The sequence below is a fragment of the Euprymna scolopes genome, chromosome 21, assembly GCF_053919585.1.
Source record: "Euprymna scolopes isolate OS-2025 chromosome 21, ASM5391958v1, whole genome shotgun sequence".
NCBI classification, from domain to species: Eukaryota; Metazoa; Mollusca; class Cephalopoda; order Sepiida; family Sepiolidae; genus Euprymna; species Euprymna scolopes.
Genome location: NC_136502.1, coordinates 60,571,616 through 60,591,542, shown reverse-complemented (window position 1 = coordinate 60,591,542; position 19,927 = coordinate 60,571,616). Strand labels below are relative to the sequence as shown.

Genomic DNA, 19,927 nt, shown 5'->3' with positions numbered 1-19,927 from the left:
ATTCTAGTGCCCTACCAACAGGGTGGAAAAGAGGGGGGGGGCGACGGGGTTGGTAAGTAGGGAAGGAAAAGGAAAGGAGAGGGGAAGGGGGTTGGTTTTGTTTTTGCAAAACATAATTAAGTTTTATAAAAGAGAATAGAAAACAAAAACAGAAAATCGATGTAGGTGCATTTCATCTCAGGAAGCCAATAGACAGCCTGATCTGGTAGCACCAGCATAATATGGGGTATATTCAGTTTAATTTAGTTTTATGAAACAAGGGTAAAAAAAAGGGTTGAAACATGCATTAAAATTCAGATATCTGCATTTTTTTTTTTAAATTTTAATTATAAGTTTAGACATATATAAATATATTCACAAAATTTTTGTTTTCTTTAGAGTATTTTAAAAGCTTTTGAAGGATATAATGTAAAAACATCAAAACACTTGAAAATTCAAATATCTCAAGAGTGGTATTCAATTTGATCCATAGTCATTAGACAACAATTAAGAAAAATTCCCTGAATTTCAATTTTTTCTAAGACCCCCCTTGAGCTTTGATAGAAGACATTTTCTAGTACCAACATCATGCAGTACATTTTGATCAAAATTGAAATAAGGACTCTAGACATTTATTTTAATTTTCATAAGGAAACAGAAATTTCCCCAAACATACATCTATGTTTTTATATGTAATTTAACCACTTGAGATAGTGATATATAAATAACAAAGTTCTCATTTAGATAGCTCAATAGGGCAATACTAGAGCTATAAATATTCCTCAAAGATACCACGTTACAAAGAACAGACACTCATTTTCAAAATTAGTCTTTTATTAATAACAACTTGCTTTGAACTCAATGTTGGCATATAGTTATAAAATAGTTAATTCATTATAGTTTTTCATCACTTGGCAATCTCATCAGTGCAAAACAAGAAACAATTATATAAAAGTTTTATATTTTTAAAACAGGATACTGTTAGTAACATGACAAGTATTCATTTAAAAAAAAAAAAGAATTTATGCAACATATATGTGTTAAGTATACATTGTAGGCATTTTATATATATATATATATATATATATATATATATATATATATATATATATATATATATATGTTAGTTATATAAAGATTATGGAGTGCATAAATAGAGTGCGGTAATACAATAACTGAATTAATGAAAGAAAATCCAAAAGGGAAACATTTTTTTTTTTTTATTTCAATGGTACATTTTGCATAGTTATCTCCCTTACCCAGCAATACGGATGAGATGAGATGCTCCCCTGTGGAATGGAGTATAAGCAGATTTCTCTACTGTTAAATGCACACCACGGCTCCCTTTCTCTGGGGTGGCTGGGATTTCCACTAACTGGATGGAATGTGGCTTCCGGTTCTCAGGCATCTCAGTGAACTTAGGTTTCATAACATTGTTGTAGCAGTTAGCACTGAAAAATACATTTTAAAGAATTACATTGAAACAAAGTGTAATTAAAAAATTACAAGACCAAATTGTGAACAAATACAATTATGAGACAATTTCATTCGTCTAGTATTTGGATTATGCAGATTACTTTTTTCGTCTTGGACATTATCTTCACTTTTTCAGGTGTACCTTTTCCAGTTCTGGAATCTTTACATCGAACTTGAGAATACAGAATTATGAACTAAACTCGTACAGACGATACTAAGAATGTAATTAGAATTTATCAAAAACTTTAATTCAGTCATAGCTGACAGAATGAGTTCAATCTACTCCATCAAGTAAATAATGGGGCTCGATTTAAAATTCTGTACACATTCCAGAGCTTGACACACCTGACGAAGGTGTCGGTAGTTACATTATTCGTAAAATTCAAATAAATCAAATCATGAATCCTAATTCAAAAATGTAAATTTACACACAGATTTCTCAAGTCAACATGGTTGATACCATTCTTCATTCAATCTTCTGATGTTACCTGTTTTGGGTCAGCTGCATGTCACTTTCATAATGCAATGATCCTTTAAGTGTCATTGAGCTTGACACCTTGCTACCAACCAAGTAATTATCGGCGACATCATGCCACCTCACAACTTCAAAGTCGGCTTGAAAGTCAACACCAAAGTGTACTTGGATGTGCTGAAGAGTGTGGTGATCCCCTGATGCAATAAGGTGGCCACTGGCAGAACCTTGGATGTGGCAGCAGGACTCGGCACCAACCCACAAGTCCAAAGAGACCCAGGCTTGGCTTCAGAAGGAGTACTATGACTTTCTACCGTTCTCTCCCCTGATCTGAACCCACTGGACTACTTCATTTAGTCATATCACCAACATGGCCTCCCATAACACCAAAGACAACTTGATCGCTGCCATCAGCTGAATATTTGCCAAGCTCTTGTCAGCACTTTTGAAAAAGGCATGCTCCCAGTTCCAGGTGGAGATTAAGGCTAAAACTGGCTACATTAAATAGATGTCAGCTCTACTACATGATCAAGTTACCTAAATTGATTTTTAATAAACGTTTTAAAATTAAGCTGTAGTGTTGCTTTCTTCAGGGCAACACATTTATTGTTTCACCCTGTATACATATGTCATTATTTCCACAGCTAAACAATGCCACAGCTCACAAGAGCCATACAGTCAACAAACTAGAAGTCCAAGACTCGAGTTTCGCCTCCATTTGGGTTCAATTAGACATATCCGAACCCGGGATTCGAAACCCAAGCCTCTTGCATGTGAGGCAAGCACTTTGCTAACTGAGCAAATGCCCCACACACAAGAAAGTCTATTAACTGGTTGGATGACCACATCCCTTGTTGAAACGAAGTAGGTCCATTCTACAATCAGATTTCGCCATGGTTTGCTGGATCTGTGTTAGTTAATAGACTCTCTTGTGTGTGGGGCGTTTACTCAGTTAGCAGAGTGCTTGCCTCACATGCAAGAGGCTCAGGTTTTGAATCCACAGTTCGGATATGTCTAACTGATGGGCCCAAATGAGAGCGAAACTAGAGTCTTGAACTTCTGGTTTGTTGACTGTATGGCTATTGTGAGCGGTAGCATTGTTTGGCTGTGGAAATAATTATATAATCTCTCACATTCTGAAATATATATATATATATATACACACACACACACACACACACACACACAGATATACTTATAATCTCTCAAAACACCAGAAATTACTTTTTTATATAATTTAATAGTTCAAAACATCATTTAGACTGAACGATGATCCCATAATCAGGCAGTTGAGTAAGACAAGGTTGGAAGTTTGTTTGCTATTTTTCCAACTAATGTTGTTAAGTTAGTGACAAATACCATTTTTTTAGTGAGCAGGAAAGGCACTTCATTAAGCTATGCTAATTACACATTTTAGTGTTATATTTTCTTTTTTATTTTTATTTCGGACTATTAGTTGTTTTTTTTTTAATCTTTTTATTGGTTCACAACGTTTCGGCTAACTTTCTCTGGCCTTCGTCAGGTGGTAACCACGACGGATAGGAACTTCGAATCTCCTAACTGCATTCTCAGCCATCACTGCTATCCGTAGTTGTTGTCGTCTCACCACATTTTTAGTTAGGAGATTCGAAGTTCCTATCCGTCGCGGTTACCACCTGACGAAGGCCAGAGGAAGTTGGCCGAAACGTTGTGAACCAATAAAAAGATCAAAAAAAAACAACAACTAATAAAGATGAGACTAATAGTCCGAAATAAAAATAAAAATTAACATATAATGCTCATCTCAAAAAAAAAAAAAATGAATTCCAATTAAGGAATAATATATATATATTTATATTTTCTTGTTCTCATATTTAACCCTGAAAATTCTGTGTAGTTTTTTTTTCAACAACAAATAGCCATCACCATATGGTTAATAAGTTTGATAGAAAAATGATTTTCATTTATTTGTGTCAGAAATATAGAAATAAAAAAATATACATGCCGGATTAACAAAGGGAGATAATTCAAATTACTTGATAATCTGAGAAAAGGGCTTAATAATTAATTTGTAATACGAACCAGTAAAGTTTGGTCCGCTCCACCAAGGCGTATCCCTCTCCATCTCCGATGTAACTGTAGCACCTACAGCACTGGAAACATTCAGGATGGTACCGATGTTCACCTGCCACCTAAAAAGCATAAAAACAATGCAAGGACTTAGTAAAAAGAATATGCAAATTAAGGACAAGAGTTAGAAACAATGAAAAGGGGAGGGCAGACAGATAGACAGAGAAAAAGAGACAAGAGAGAGAGAGAGATGTGTTCATTTGTTTGTTACCATGACAGGGCCTGCAATCAGTTCTGAGCATGCATGACAAGCATCTCCATATATCGTCCAGTAATCCTGCCGACAAAACAACTGTCCCCCTTTCTCAAAGTACCAATTGGTCAGGCGCCGGTGGCATCGAGAACACCTGGAAGGGAGAAAGAAAAACAAATATTAAATGTCAAGGAAGCAAAAATATTCTGCTTTCAAAACTACATTCCTGGACTCAATCAAAAATCATGACAGCAGACCTCGAGTGCTCTCCATCTAGATAGAAAACAAAATAAAAAATCTTAATTAGCGATGTTGAAATTCACTCATAGTTACATACACAATCACAATGCACACAATCACTGTAGAGTACACCACCCTTGCTTTTCTCGTAAATGACGTAAAATACTTGTAAAGGTAATTTCCTGTCCACCATGTTGGATAGTATTGTTGAAGAGATTGCTTGATTTCAAAATTGCATTCATAGAAAAATCAGGAATCATAGCAAAAGGTTGAACATGATCAATCAATCAGTTAATTTCTATTTTTATTGTGGTATCCTGGTCTCCTATACAAACTTCAGGGTTATGATATTGGTGATAAGATTCTTAATATTATTAGGACTGTTCCTTCTGATTTGCAAGTATTTAACTCTGGATAGTGTTTTCTCAATCAGTTCATATATTAGATACATTGCTCTTTCTGCTTCTTGTAAAATAGGGTTTCTCTAACGCTCTAAACTTTCTCATACCTGTGGCAATTATCTCTCTACAAATTTATCAGATCATGTATGCAATAGTATTATTGTTATACTTCTTTTTCTCCTACTTATATTAGATACATTGCTCTTTCTGCTTCTTGTAAAATAGGGTTTCTCTAACGCTCTAAACTTTCTCATACCTGTGGCAATTATCTCTCTACAAATTTATCAGATCATGTATGCAATAGTATTATTGTTATACTTCTTTTTCTCCTACTTATATTAGATACATTGCTCTTTCTGCTTCTTGTAAAATAGGGTTTCTCTAACGCTCTAAACTTTCTCATACCTGTGGCAATTATCTCTCTACAAATTTATCAGATCATGTATGCAATAGTATTATTGTTATACTTCTTTTTCTCCTACTTATATTAGATACATTGCTCTTTCTGCTTCTTGTAAAATAGGGTTTCTCTAACGCTCTAAACTTTCTCATACCTGTGGCAATTATCTCTCTACAAATTTATCAGATCATGTATGCAATAGTATTATTGTTATACTTCTTTTTCTCCTACTTATATTAGATACATTGCTCTTTCTGCTTCTTGTAAAATAGGGTTTCTCTAACGCTCTAAACTTTCTCATACCTGTGGCAATTATCTCTCTACAAATTTATCAGATCATGTATGCAATAGTATTATTGTTATACTTCTTTTTCTCCTACTTAAAGCTCGGATCTTTTCAAAACAACTAAGGCATCTCATGTCTTGTTGCAGTAATCATCTTTCGTTCTTGTTAGCGTCTCATGTCAAGTAGCTTCATACCTTGTCTGGAGCGATTTCCATAAATAAAAAAAAGGAGCATGAGGAAAATCATTTAGTAAATCCCAGCATGATCACCTTGTGAATTCAGTGTCACACCAACTGCCTATTTTATATCTCTTTTCATATCCTTTCATTTTTTAAAGAAGTGAAAACAATATCTTTGTTTAGTGGCAAAAGTGACAAGATTTACTTTATTTTTACTAACAAAAAAAGCTAAACATTTGGTACAAAATTTTTTTTAAATAACATTTTTTAAACAATAATTGTTAAATTCAAAATGTCTTGAATAAATTCAAATAGAGGTCACGGAGTTTAGATAAAGTCATAGGATTTATTATGAGTTTAATGGTAAACTGTCTGCAGACGGACAGTTATTGAGGCAAACTGCATTTTAATTATTTTTTTTTTTACAAACCATTAACATAGTGAAAAGCTAAATATCATGATGTAAGATATTTTTTTTTTCCAATAAAAGAAACACGTTTTGTTTTTGAAAATAGAAGAAAAATCTTCCATGATGTTCATAGTTGTTACTAACTGATGGTTTGAATGTAGTAACATTGCACTTAACATATTTTTAGGAGGTGGGAGTATTATTATTGGAATTGTTAAAACTAGAAAACGCATTCCATCAAAAATAATGGAAGAAAAAAAAATTTAAATTTTTAAAACTAATCTATCGGTCATTAAAAAACGGTTTAACTACTTAAAGTTCGAACTTACAATCCTGGGCCTTGTAACCCAACAGTGTTAACCACTTGGCTAGAAGATCAGCTGCATAATTGAAACATATAAATACGGTTTTCATACGAATTTGTAATTACATCCAAATTATTTAACTATAGCTTACTGCCAGGGCGATATAGCTATTTTGTCTCAATCAAAGTGTCCTTCCTTTATTAAAGTGGCTTAAAATAATACTATAAAACATACACACATATTTGCTTAGTTTCTAAAGAAAACAAAAAAAAGGAACTGGCCCTCTTTCCATTTAATAATTGTCTTAATTGATAACTTGTAGACAATATGTGATGAGGTGAATGTCATGCCGGTCGACACAGAAATAGTACTGCACATGCGCAACTGGATTCAAAGCGATGCTCATACTCATTTGCATATGTGCAAGCCTCGAGGGGCATAAGAGACAATGAATTTTCATGCGGAGGGGCATTATTTGTTTCCGAGTGAGATTTTAAAGAATCGTTTGTTTGAGAAGAATGAAAGAGGGAAGAAGGAGGAGATGATAAAAAAAAAAACTCAAACACATCAGTACAAATGGGACAAGTGAAAACTTAGTAAAAAAGAATAATAGTAACACTAATAAGTTCTAATAGGAGAATTACACAAAACTAACGTGAAAAATCCTTGAAATGCCCAACAAAAGTAAAAATTATCTATTGTTATACTAAAACCAAGTTATCCAACATTAATTTCTCTATAACTTTTTTCCCTAGATATTTTATTTAATTACATAAAATATATGTTAAAATATTCCTCAGGTTCAGGATTGGGCTATGTTAAAAAAAACAAAAAAACTTGCATTTAAAATTTTTCTAATTAGTCATAATTTGCAATTAACTGATAAAGTGGCATATCTCTCACTTAAGTTGTATTCTTCACTTTCCAACTTTCTGTATTGTTTTACCCACTTAATTTATAGTCTCTCATTCCTTTCTCTCTCTCTTTGTTTATAAACCAAGGTAATAAAGAAAGTTAATAAAAAATTAGCTAAAACATAAGCAATAATACAAGTAACAAAACGATTTACAACCATGTGAAAAGGAAAGGGGAAGAAAGAGAAAGGAAAAACGTGACTAATTTAAGACTTTGCCTATTTAAAAAAAATATTTATCTGGCTTTGCAAACTCACTTTTTCTTGATTAAAGCAATCTAACCTGAGCAATTTTTACTATTACTAATGGTAAACACTTATAGGTTTCCAAACTATTGGACAAAATTTAGGATAAAACATGAGAGGAGGGTGAAATGATGACATTACCATTAATGCTACTATTTAGATCAAAAGCGCCTTTGGGACGACCTTTAAACAAGTAGGCGTTAAAAATAAAAACTTTGATAAAGCTTTTTATTTATTTTAGTTTTGAATAATGCTAACTTACAGTTGGTCAAAGCTAAAAATAGAAACGACTAAGAAGGCTACCATTTAGTTTCCTATGAGTGGGTGTCCTTATCTGAAAGGTCATTGACCTGCATGGAGACTAAATGGCACCCACAGTTTCCATTCCTGAACAAAAGAGGCCATTCTATACCATCCCCAGTTGGAATGTTATTGCCTGGCCGGAAAAAGAATAAAATGAAAGCGTTTTTGAATCATTCTAACCAAACGAAATACATTAAACAAAAAGAATCATGAATGAATTCACTTTTAACATGTAAGAACATTATATCAACTACCTGCCCCTACTCCACATTAGCCGGGAGTGATTGTAGTATAACTGGGGTGTTCTTCGATCCCCACAGTGCATTCTTTTCATCAGCAGAATCAACTGGTCAAATTTCTGTAGTTGCAGTGGCAAGGTTCCCATCTATTCTTTATTGCTTTCCAATAACAACTTTCATAAACGTTTTTATTAATAATTGTTTCAGCATTCACCATGGCTGGCTCCATCCAGACAATTTATCGCATTCCATATGAATGCTGACCAGGCACGATGGTCAACCACAGTAGCAGATGCAAGTGTTATTTAATCACAATTCCAATGGCAAACGGCCAGGATCAGCTCAGTATCCTGTCTCAGCATTCTGATCCAGGTTTTCAGCTGGCTTTCATGTCGGTTTTTCCAACCCTGAGACGTGAGTGGGGGTGGGATTCCATAGCTTGGATGGATGAAATCATCTTGGTGACAATAAAGAGCATGACCCAACCAGCAAAGTCATCTCAAGAGGAGAGCTTGCTGGAGAGAGGCTATGTTGCAGTAACTACAAACAGCGGCCTCTGAGATGAACTGTTGCCAGTGAACAAAAAAGATGTGACGCAAATAGTAGTGTTCGGACACTCAAGTTGTCATATGTCGCTTGCGCTCATTGGTCAGGTTTCACAGTCATATAGTACGTTTTTAATAAAGATACATGAGTTGAGGCTTAACAATCTCTTTTTATATTCTTTCTTCATAACAGATGTGTTAACACCATCGGAAGAAAGCAGCAACTATTTAATCCCATTGCTCTCTCTGTGTTCGTTGCTTTAATTATTTGGATGATTATTCTAGATTGTTATTTTTATAACATTTCAGCTAATGTAAACTTTGAATTTCTTCAGGTGCATCTTTTTCAATTTGGAAATTTTTATATAAAACTCAACAATTCCGAACTGAATCCATAGAAGTAGATTGTTTTCATTCCATCAGGTATGAAGCGTTAATCATTATTTTATTCTTAGTTAAAGTCCATTGCAATGATTGAACCTTCAAGTGTCAGGAGATTAGAATTGGTTGCTAATCAATGTGTCAGGAGTTCATAATTAAATTCAAAATGCTGTATAGATTTCACCTAAAGATTCCCAATAAGGAGAAATCGTGTGAATGTAGAAATTTTGATAAAATTTTAGAATTTTTTAGATGTGGATTGATAAGTTGTATGAGATGCAAACTACTATTCTCATGTTGGTTGTTATTTTCATAATGTTTTGGACAATGTAACCACTAGCCTTAATTTTTTCCAGATACATCTGCCTTATTTAAAAATTGTTAGGTTTATTTATGGTGTCTTTTACATATAAAAAACCCCACCCAATACTTTTGCTGATGAGGAGACTTTGTTTAAAAAAAACTATATGTCAAAATTATTGTTGGTGGCTTAAGGTCTATCACAATAAAAACATTGCTTTCCGAAACGACCGTACAAATTATTGACTTTGCTGTTGTTTCTTCTTATGAAACAGATTTTTAACTTTTAATTCTAATTTGAATTTTAAATTATGAATCACATTACTAAATATATATATATATATATATATATATATATATATATATATATATATATAAAGTTTGGGATTCAGTTTTGATTCAAGCTGATGAACCCAAGTCATAGGGATATATATTTTTTTATTTTTGAAATCGCAACTTTATAATATATAAAAATCAATAGAACATTAGCTCTATAATAATATATACGAAATCTGCAAGAATTAAAATATTATATTTAAGCGTACTTTACGACCAGGCTACACCGGTCATCCCTGCTAGCTTAGATAAATACTTTTGCAGTTTTAACAAAAGAGCTACAATAATATCAGAGCATCTCCATTTAAGCTGAACAGCTACAGAATGCCAACATCAATATATTACATATGAATGAGTCCCCTGTGGAATTTCAACAGGTCCCGCTAGTGATAAATTAATTAATTTAGGAGTGAATCGTAGACATAGAAATACATAAACACATAAGCATAACTATATATCTCTTTATATAAAAATGTCTGCGTGTGCATGATGTTAATGTATTCCCTAAAGAAAAAAGAATCTACATAAAATCTAAAAGTGTGTTCTTATGTAAAATTTATTGGAGAAGACAATGCAAATGTTCTCAAATGTTTAACTACACCCCTAAAAAGACTATGCAGGCACAACAGCCCTAAACCTTTAAATATATCCTATATTTATAAAATATTAAATCCTATGTATAAACTTTTCTGAGGAAGACAATGGAAGTGCTCCAAAATCTTTAAGCGTCCTCATAACAAATGAACTATATAGAGCCCAAACTTCTTTCTAACTTCAAATGGTAGCTTATTTTAATGAAATTTATATCATATGTATAAAATTCGTCAGGAAGACAATGGAAGTGGACCAAAATCTCAACTATGTGCCGAATATTAATGTACCCCCCGACCTCACCTCTAAGGGACCCATGGGGACAAAACCTCATTAAAACTTCAATATATACGATTTTAATTATGAGCATTATTTTAGAAATCAACTTAACAAATGTATGGATTGTTTAGTTGGGAAAGTATCGGGTTGAAAACATTAAAATGTGCAGTTTCGATTCTTTCCTTGATTATTTGAAAATTAAATTATATGAAACTGGTACTAGTCCGGCTCAACGTTGCTTAATTTTGGTGATCTGACGAGAACCGGTGCGGTGCATCAACGTGATTATGCCGTGTGTGTGTGTGTGTGTATATATATATATATATATATATATATATATATATATATATATATATATATATATATATATAAATAAATAAAATCATAAAAAAATCAGTACTTACTTACATGGCGACAATTGCAGATAAATTAAAGATGAGAACAATAAAATTGAAGTGTATGCTTAATGCTGTTGGATTTTATCTCCTAATTTTTGAGTTTTTAAGTTACTTCCTTGTTCAGAAAAAAAAAATATTAATTACATTTTTTTCTGGGTCAGACGACCCGAGCAAAAAACAAACAAAAAAAAAAAAACCCAGAAAAAACAAACAAACAAAAATCTTCCAGGTCAGATAAAATGAATACTTTAGCTATCCTGTTTTTTTTGTTTTTTTTTAACTGAAAGTCATAAAATTTTAATTTAAACTGTGCTATTTTTTTTATCAATGAATTACTTTATCAAAGCCAAAAGCCAGTCGAGGATAAGGCTTAAGGTGACGGATGAATTGTCAGTTGAATGATAAAGAATATTATTAGGACTGAAAACAAAGAATGGAGTAAACAAAATTTGTTTACTTATGAAAATGGTTTATGATGAGACATTTTTTAATCATTTAAAACTAGGCACGGCCAAAAAATGGGAAAATAAACAAGTAGTTGTTTGGAAAACAAATTAAAATCCACTATTCTGGAGCAACTTTTTCTTTTCCAGAAAGATAAAAGCCTGCATTTTATCATATAAAAATCAGAATAACAAAACTTTTTTTTACTATTTTTAATAGAATTTAAAATTTTCCAAAACCACACCATTCACCGCCATTTTTGTCTTGATCGATAAAACATAAAACACATTCAAAATTCAGATTTTCAACCTTAAAATCTGATATGTGCGAAGTTTTTTTTTTAATCTACAATCCTTACCCTCCCCATAATACAATCTATTTTGCTCAGTTTCGGCTAATTATTTTAAGCATGTTTGTATCCATAAATAAAGAAAGGGGGAGGGGTTGTAGGCAAAAAAATATATATATATAAATAAATATCGATTATGAAAAGAAAGTACACCATTATTAAGTTCATTCTTCACTTAATAATCGATGAAAATTTCGTATTGATTGGATAATTACTTGATTTTTTGTAGATTTTTAAAGCGACATGCTGTCAAAAAATACTTACTCCCTCCTTTTGTTTTGGTTGTGTCTATTTAAAACCAAACTGTAACCTGCTGATTCCAAACATGTCATTGGTTTTGTTTGAGGATCAACCAGGATTTAAAATTTCAGTCTTGAATGAAGAGTTTCTGAAATCTTATTTTTTTAACTGCTTACCACGCATACTTTTACGCTAGATGACGGGCAACCTTTTAGATCAATGCTGATACATCGGGGACATTAACGTAGACATTTACAAAGAAATGAACAAAATATAAATGAATAAACGTTTGTTTTTCATTTATCTCTCCTATATTAACATCAAAATGGGTTAGCATACTCATCATATTTTGTTTCATATCCAAGTCTTTATCCCTAGTTTTGTCACTATTATTAATTAAAGTGATCTAATAAAAAACAAATGGATCAATTATTTAAATCTTTCTTAAAATATTTGCCGATTTTCAAAGGAGGCAATTTAAATTAAATTAACTAGAAAGAAAGATACACTGACAAGGCTTAAGTAAGAATTCATAAAGTGTAACTGCTAGCTCTCTTCATTTTTTAGTTTTATTAAAAAATTAATATAGTGAACTTGGAGAAGCTATTATAGATATATAAAATATTTATATTGTTCAATCATATATTAGTTCCTATCCTGTGTGTATATATATATTTTTTGCTAGGTAGGTCATCACTTATCAAGGTACTGGAGCCACTCTAGGATGAAGGCTAGGTGTCAGGTAGATGGAGAGACAACAAGAACAGTCTTGGAGGGGCTTGGGTAGGGCTAGGTTATCCAAGAGGACGGCTCAACAGGAATTTATTCACATTAGATTTAAAGACTGCTATGTTATAGTAATATGGGAAGCAGGCATGTGGTATTACATTCCACAGGCAGACAATTCTAGGAAACTAACTTTGCTCATGGAATTTTTGTTTAGTTTCATAGAGTGAGGTGGGTGTTACAAGTATTTGAGTATTTCTTGTGAACAATTCACAGGGAGGGATCAAAGATTGGAGCTTAGTCGAACACCTGCCATAAAGATAATGAAAGAGGAAAGATAGACTCGTTGTGCCTCCTCAGTAAGAAAGAGCAAGTAGGAAGGCCTACCAAATTCTATATTGTTATAATTGAACAATATATTTTCTATCAGATCTTATCATGATAAAAGGATGCTCAATATTATAGATCGAGCATTAATATAAGAAAAATTGAAATCATGAAAAATAAAAATTACATAATTAATTCATCAAAAATTCAAATAAAGAATAAAAATAAGATTCTTTTCCCTTATTCCATGGAGTTTAAAAAATTATGCTTTTCTCTTCAGACGAAATAATCAGAAATATATAATTAAAGAATTACTAGTTTGCATAATTTTGATCACTTTGTAAGAGGGAAGTTGAGCAATGATATACATGAATCCAAATATACTCAAATGGTAACATCCGTGAGCAATGAATTGGTTGATTAAATAAATAATTTGCATATGCAAATTATTTATATGCTTTTTTTCGTTTTTGTGTCATCCTCTTACACTTTTTATTACATTGCTACTTTTCCTACTTTAGTCTTTTCCATTGTTTTACTTACATCACACTCTTATTACGATGCTGCTACTATTTCCTCTATTCCCCTCCACTACTGTTTCGCCACTTTTCCTCCAACCATCTAAAACATTCAATGTGCAAATAAGCAAGATTATCAGTTTTACCATTATACTAGATCACTTGTGTCCCACTGGATCAGCATTTATTATATATACTATTAAAATATATTCCACTTTACCTGATAGTAGAAGATTTGCATACTTGTGCAGTATCAAATTTTTTATTATTATTATCATTAAGTTATCTTGTTGGATTTTCAAAGTCAAACACAATCTTAAAGCTGACAAATCAACTGATGAACCAATTTTCATTTGTTACTGTTCTATTCTACCATATTTTACTATAATTTTGTAAATTACTTTGGCTGGATTCAAATAACTGATAACAATGTTAAATAAGCACCTAAAAGTAAAAATCAGAAAAAGGAAAACTCATATTTCAGATTGAAGAATATTATAAAAGTTGTCTACCTTATGTGCAAACTAAAACTGATCTCATCACACCATATTGTTAAAAGTTACTAAGCTTCAATCCCTGTCCCATCACTGTAGTGTTGCATCCTAGTGATTGTTGCACACATAGTTCGATAAATGTGCTCTGACGATTCAAAGCAGTTCAAAGAAAGAAGCTACGCTGACTATAACAACAAGCGGACATTTATATGTAATGTGAACATACATCTTGCTGCACAACTCCTCACTTAGGATGCCTCTATAAATCTGGCTGCTAATTCACAGTAATCTAATACGTCTCTGTGGCAAGGCGAAAAAATAAACAAAAAAAAAAAAAAAGAAAAAAGAACGACTCATGAATTTTGTGCATTTTTAACAGGAGGCAACAAAAAAAGAGAGTGAAAAAATATACAATAAATAAATGTTACGAAAAGCAAGTTACTCTTTTACCTATCTGCATAAGTTTTTTTCATTTCAACTTATTTTAAAGCATTGTTTAGAGTAATACAAAACTAGTGTCAACATAGTTAAGTTAGAATGAAAAAAATGGCTGACATTAGACAGTCATGTAGTTTTGATAATCTCTCAAAAAGAGAAAATTAAACAGAATTACAACTAATAGCCAATCATGCGAGAAGCTAATGTTTAATTAAACTGTATGTTCTTATTACCAGTTTTGTGTTATCTTTTATTTTTGAACGATTATCGAGACTACATGATCGTCTAATATCAGACATTTTTTCTTTGTTCTAACTTAACAGAACTGGAGATACTTTTTATTGAACTAAACTGCTTTAAAATAAGTTAACACACACACACAAAAAAAACTTAGCTCAGAAGGTAGAAAAGTAACTTATCTTGCCTTTGGTAACATTTATTTGTTTATGTACTTGTTTATTTTCTTTATACCTATTTGTTTTGTTGGCTCTTGTTAAAAATGGCCTAAGTTTGAAAAACATTTCTATTTTCAGGAAAAGTAAATCGAAGAAGGAATGATGCTGAAATGATCCTTTCTCGGTCCCCTTCAGATTCTGTTCTAGGGAAGGAGTCGGCTCTGACTAGAAACTCCTGTTGGACATAAATTCTGCTCACAAAGCTATTTTTGGAAAAATAGGGCAAAAACAGAACACTTCCTTTAATGGGAGGTAACAAAAAACATTTACCATAAATCTTTCTATTTTTTTCTTTTGAGAGAAGCAAAACACAAAACAAACAAAACTTTCAGTGTATAGTGAAGGGGGGGAGTTGCATGTAAAGTCTGGGTGGAGAGGGCTGATATCACTCATGAAAAGGCTTACTGTAAACATTACAAAAACCTTCAATAACACTCAAGTTACTACCCACAGTATCCCTTGACCCTAGAGAGAAAGAAAGAACCTAGCTAAAAATAAGCTGGGATGGGGTTGGGAGGAAGGTTCCAGAGATATAAGTAAGACATTCCAATGTCCCTTTTCCTCATGAGGGTGATAAAAGTCAATAATAATAATGTCAGCCTCAGGAACCCCTTTTCCTATCAGGAGAAGAGCCATTGACTAATACCAAACATTCCAATTTTAAAATCCCTCTCTTCCTGGTGACATTTTTTAATCCACCCACACAAAGAAATGTTCAATGAAAAAAATTGTTGGCTTGGGTCAATCAAAAATCTTGACCTTTCTTCAGATTCCAGATTCCTTACCCCTACCCTCTAAAAATAAAATAGTATATATTTTGAGTATGTATGTATGTAAGTATGTATGTATGTAAGATATACATATATTATTCCAGATATGCTTCTAGAATAGTAATTCCAAGGTTGGGGGGGGGGGGGGTTATGAAGCATAAAAACAATGTCATATCTTTTGATATTTCAAGTATTCCTTTGCTCTTGATCCTAAAATATAGTCATTTCTCTACATTTTGTGATCAAGACCACTTGAAATATAAAAAAATAAAATATTAAAAACAATATCGATTTTATGCTTCATAAAACCCCCATTGAAATTATATATATATATATATATATATATATATATATATATATATATATATATATATATATATATAGGTAAATTGAGATCGTCTTATTTTCTGGCTATTTTTTTAAATTTTTGTTTTTAAAAAAGTTTTAATTACATGAACAGCACATGAAAAACTTATTCTCTAGTGAAAGGTGATTACACTTATATAAGTTTATCTTCGCTGGATTGTAATACAAACTTCTATAATATTTTGTAACAAAAGGAAAGGAAATCCCCTTCTATAAATAACCACAAAGTGCCTTCAATAAGCATTTAAAATTGTCATTGACCCTGGAAAATTCAGTATTTATTGCTACACATTTTGAGATGTCTGACCAATTTTATGATGTCAGGTTCAAATGAACAGCTATAGCAGGAATTGGAATACATCTTACTAAAGTGTGATTGTCACAGCTTGTGAATTTCAAAAATGCAATCTGGACCTAAGGACATTTTAGAAGAATGATATGCAATACAATTCTGTTTTAAATTTGGAAAAAATGCCACAGAAACGTATGGAATGCTTCAGACAGCTTTTGGACCATCTTGCATGAATTGCGCATCATTTTTTGAGTGGCATAAGAGATTCAAGAAAGGCATGGAGTCTGTGAGGGATGATGAGAGGTGTGGGAGAAGTAAGGGAGTCAGAAGTTGATTTGTCAAATAAAGAAGTTCATGGATAAGAACCATTGTGTATCTGTAGAGACAATAATTGCACAGTTTGATGTCAGTGTGGGAACTGAACCTAAATTATTCATAAGGAATTGAAGATGCAGAAAATTTGCGTGAAGTATGTCCCAAGGGTGCAGACCACAACTTCATCCTTGTCACAGACTAAGACTATAGTTCAGACCTTGCTCCCTGTGACTTTTAGTTATTCCCTAAGCTTAAGAAAAACCTTATGAGACACTTGAGGAGATGAAAGAGGCTGTGACGAGGGTCATTGACATGTTAACACAAGAGGACTTCTATGGTGCTTTCCAGAAGTTGTTGGAATGGTACAACAAGTGCATTGCAGCCGGAGAAGATTACTTTTAAGGGGACTAGTGTTGCATGTGTGTACTATCAATAAAAGTTCCCATATGAAAAATGTCAATTTTTAATCATCTCAAAAGACCTGAAAGCAGTCCTTCAACAATGCAGGAGGAAAGTAATGTTTATAACTGCTACACTTAGACGTTCATTGTAAAATGGATACTGACTTTATAACTGGTGTAAATCCTGATTTCTATATTCAAGGCAGTGGACAGTGTTTTATACATTCCTTTAAAGAAAATGCTAAAAAAACTCATTTGAAATAAGGCAACTTCTATTGAAGCCTTTGCTTTTTATTTTCAATTTTTTTTTTTTTTTGTGTGTGATATACTCGTACATAAAATGATTTTTCTCGCCTCCTATTTTTTTTATTCAATCCTTTACCAGTATAAGAGTCAAATACGTCCTATGTAAAATGGATTCCAGGCAATGCTGGGTCAAGACAGCTAGATTTAAGATTGTGAGTTATGCCTATGTGGTAAACCTATTTCAATGTAAATAATTGATCCTGAAACATTGAATATATGCGATAAATTGATAAAAACAAATTTTTTAAACATTATTATACTTACGGACAGGTGGAATTTTGAAGGCCTTCTTGGGGGAACAAAAATAAGTTTACCTTCCAAGAGGTTCAATTATGTGAATGACAGTCATGCATGGTTGAATGAATTTCAGGCACTTTACATGAACTGGTGAGAAGGGGGGATACTCTCTCAGGTTGACTTAAAGAAACGAGAGAAATAATAATACTCACTACTAATAAATCAGTATCATCCAAACAAGACCAAGCAAGAAAAAAGAGCATCTACACGAATGTATTCAAAAACTTTATTTAGCCATATTCTACCATACAAATTTATATCTAACATAAAAAGTTATCTTGTCAGATTTTCAAAGTCAGACGCATATAAGATTTAAGCTGACAAATTAAACTTTGCTTTTGACTAGCCCATTTTTATTTGTTATTATTGTGTTATTGGCATAACATATTTAGTTATAATTTATTTTAAAAATTACTTAATCCGGCACAAACACTTGCAACTATGAAACCTTTTCAAATAATCACCCCAAAATACAAATCTGCAAAGAGGGACAAACCATTTTAAAGCTGAGAATATAATCATTGTCTTCCTCAAGTTTAAACATGTACAAACAAAATTTAAAAGGTAAAATGACTTCACTGCATCCTGTGCAACACTAATTATAGCTAGTTTTATATAGATTCTCTACCCATTGATATTTTTGTGATTAATAGTGTTTTAATACAAGCTAAAAAATTAAATCTTTTCTGGCAGTCAGCAGTCGTCATACGAGGCAATTATTGATCTGTGTCTGAAAAAATTTCATTATGTGCTATTGAAAGACTGGACAAAACAAATATTTTAAAATACGCATAAAATTCGACGTCACATGAATACTGAGTTGATTAGTATAATGGTTAGTTATGTCAGAGAGATCAATCAGTACATTTCTGAGTATCACGTTACCATGAAACTGCAATAAAGTGTAAAGCTAATTTATTATACCTATACACAGTCACAGTCATATAATTAAATGAATGATCCTAATTACATATTAGCAATAAATCTATTCTCAAATAGCGAGAGTAAAGCCTGGGATGGTTGTCCTAGAACTGCATAGAACCATATCCCAGCCTGACAGAAGCAAGATCACCAACTCAAAAAACTACTCAAGACTATTTTTCCATTTATTTATTGTATTAAGCACCCACAGCCTTGATTATTATGAACAACAATTCAGATAAGAGTAACCCCTATATGAGTGATTATTTTCCAAAAAGAAATCAATATATATATATTTATTTATTTTAATTTATGCAGATTGTATATGTATTATTACAGAATCAATCCTCTATTGAATATTACATGTATATTACAAGGAATAATTTGCCCGTTGGACTAATTCGCAAAAAGAAATGAAAAATTAATGAGAATGTCGTTCATCAAATTCAGTTTGCATTTGTTTACAATATCTGATATTTGATCTTGATGATGAATGCCCTGGAAAAGTCACTTCTGATAAATGTTTAGTTTTAAAATATGCAAATTAAGAAATGATTTGCAGCAATTTTAAATGATACCTCTTCTTTTATTGTAAATCGAAATCATTAATAAGAAAAAATTAAAATAAAATGGTCAGGTACACCCGGGCTTGAACAGGAGATTATTCGATCTGTGGTTGAATGCTCTACCACTAAGCTATATCTTCAAATTATAATGCTCTACCACTAAGCTATATCTTCAAATTATAATGCTCTACCACTAAGCTATATCTTCAAATTATAATGCTCTACCACTAAGCTATATCTTCAAATTATAATGCTCTACCACTAAACTATATCTTCAAATTATAATGCTCTACCACTAAGCTATATCTTCAAATTATAATGCTCTACCACTAAACTATATCTTCAAATTATAATGCTCTACCACTAAGCTATATCTTCAAATTATAATGCTCTACCACTAAACTATATCTTCAAATTATAATGCTCTACAACTAAGCTATATCTTCAAATTATAATGCTCTACCACTAAACTATATCTTCAAATTATAATGCTCTACCACTAAGCTATATCTTCAAATTATAATGCTCTACCACTAAACTATATCTTCAAATTATAATGCTCTACCACTAAACTATATCTTCAAATTATAATGCTCTACCACTAAGCTATATCTTCAAATTATAATGCTTTACCACTAAGCTATATCTTCAAATTATAATGCTCTACCACTAAGCTATATCTTCAAATTATAATGCTCTACCAGTAAGTTATATCTTCAAAT

The 19,927-nt window shown here is 32.1% G+C and overlaps 1 protein-coding gene across 5 annotated transcripts in view; it reads right to left on the bottom strand.

Moving 5' to 3' along the window:
- Window positions 1–19,927, bottom strand: part of LOC145242406 (LIM domain kinase 1-like) — a 339,107-nt gene that overhangs the window by 44,289 nt on the left and 274,891 nt on the right. For all 5 annotated transcript variants that reach the window (XM_080105436.1, XM_080105438.1, XM_080105439.1 and 2 more), the window contains exons 2-4: window positions 4,248–4,383; window positions 3,989–4,098; window positions 1,239–1,430 (exon numbers count right to left, since the gene is read on the bottom strand). In XM_080105436.1, the coding sequence (XP_079961562.1) occupies window positions 1,239–1,430; window positions 3,989–4,098; window positions 4,248–4,383 (438 nt within the window). The remainder of the gene's footprint in view (window positions 1–1,238; window positions 1,431–3,988; window positions 4,099–4,247; window positions 4,384–19,927) is intronic.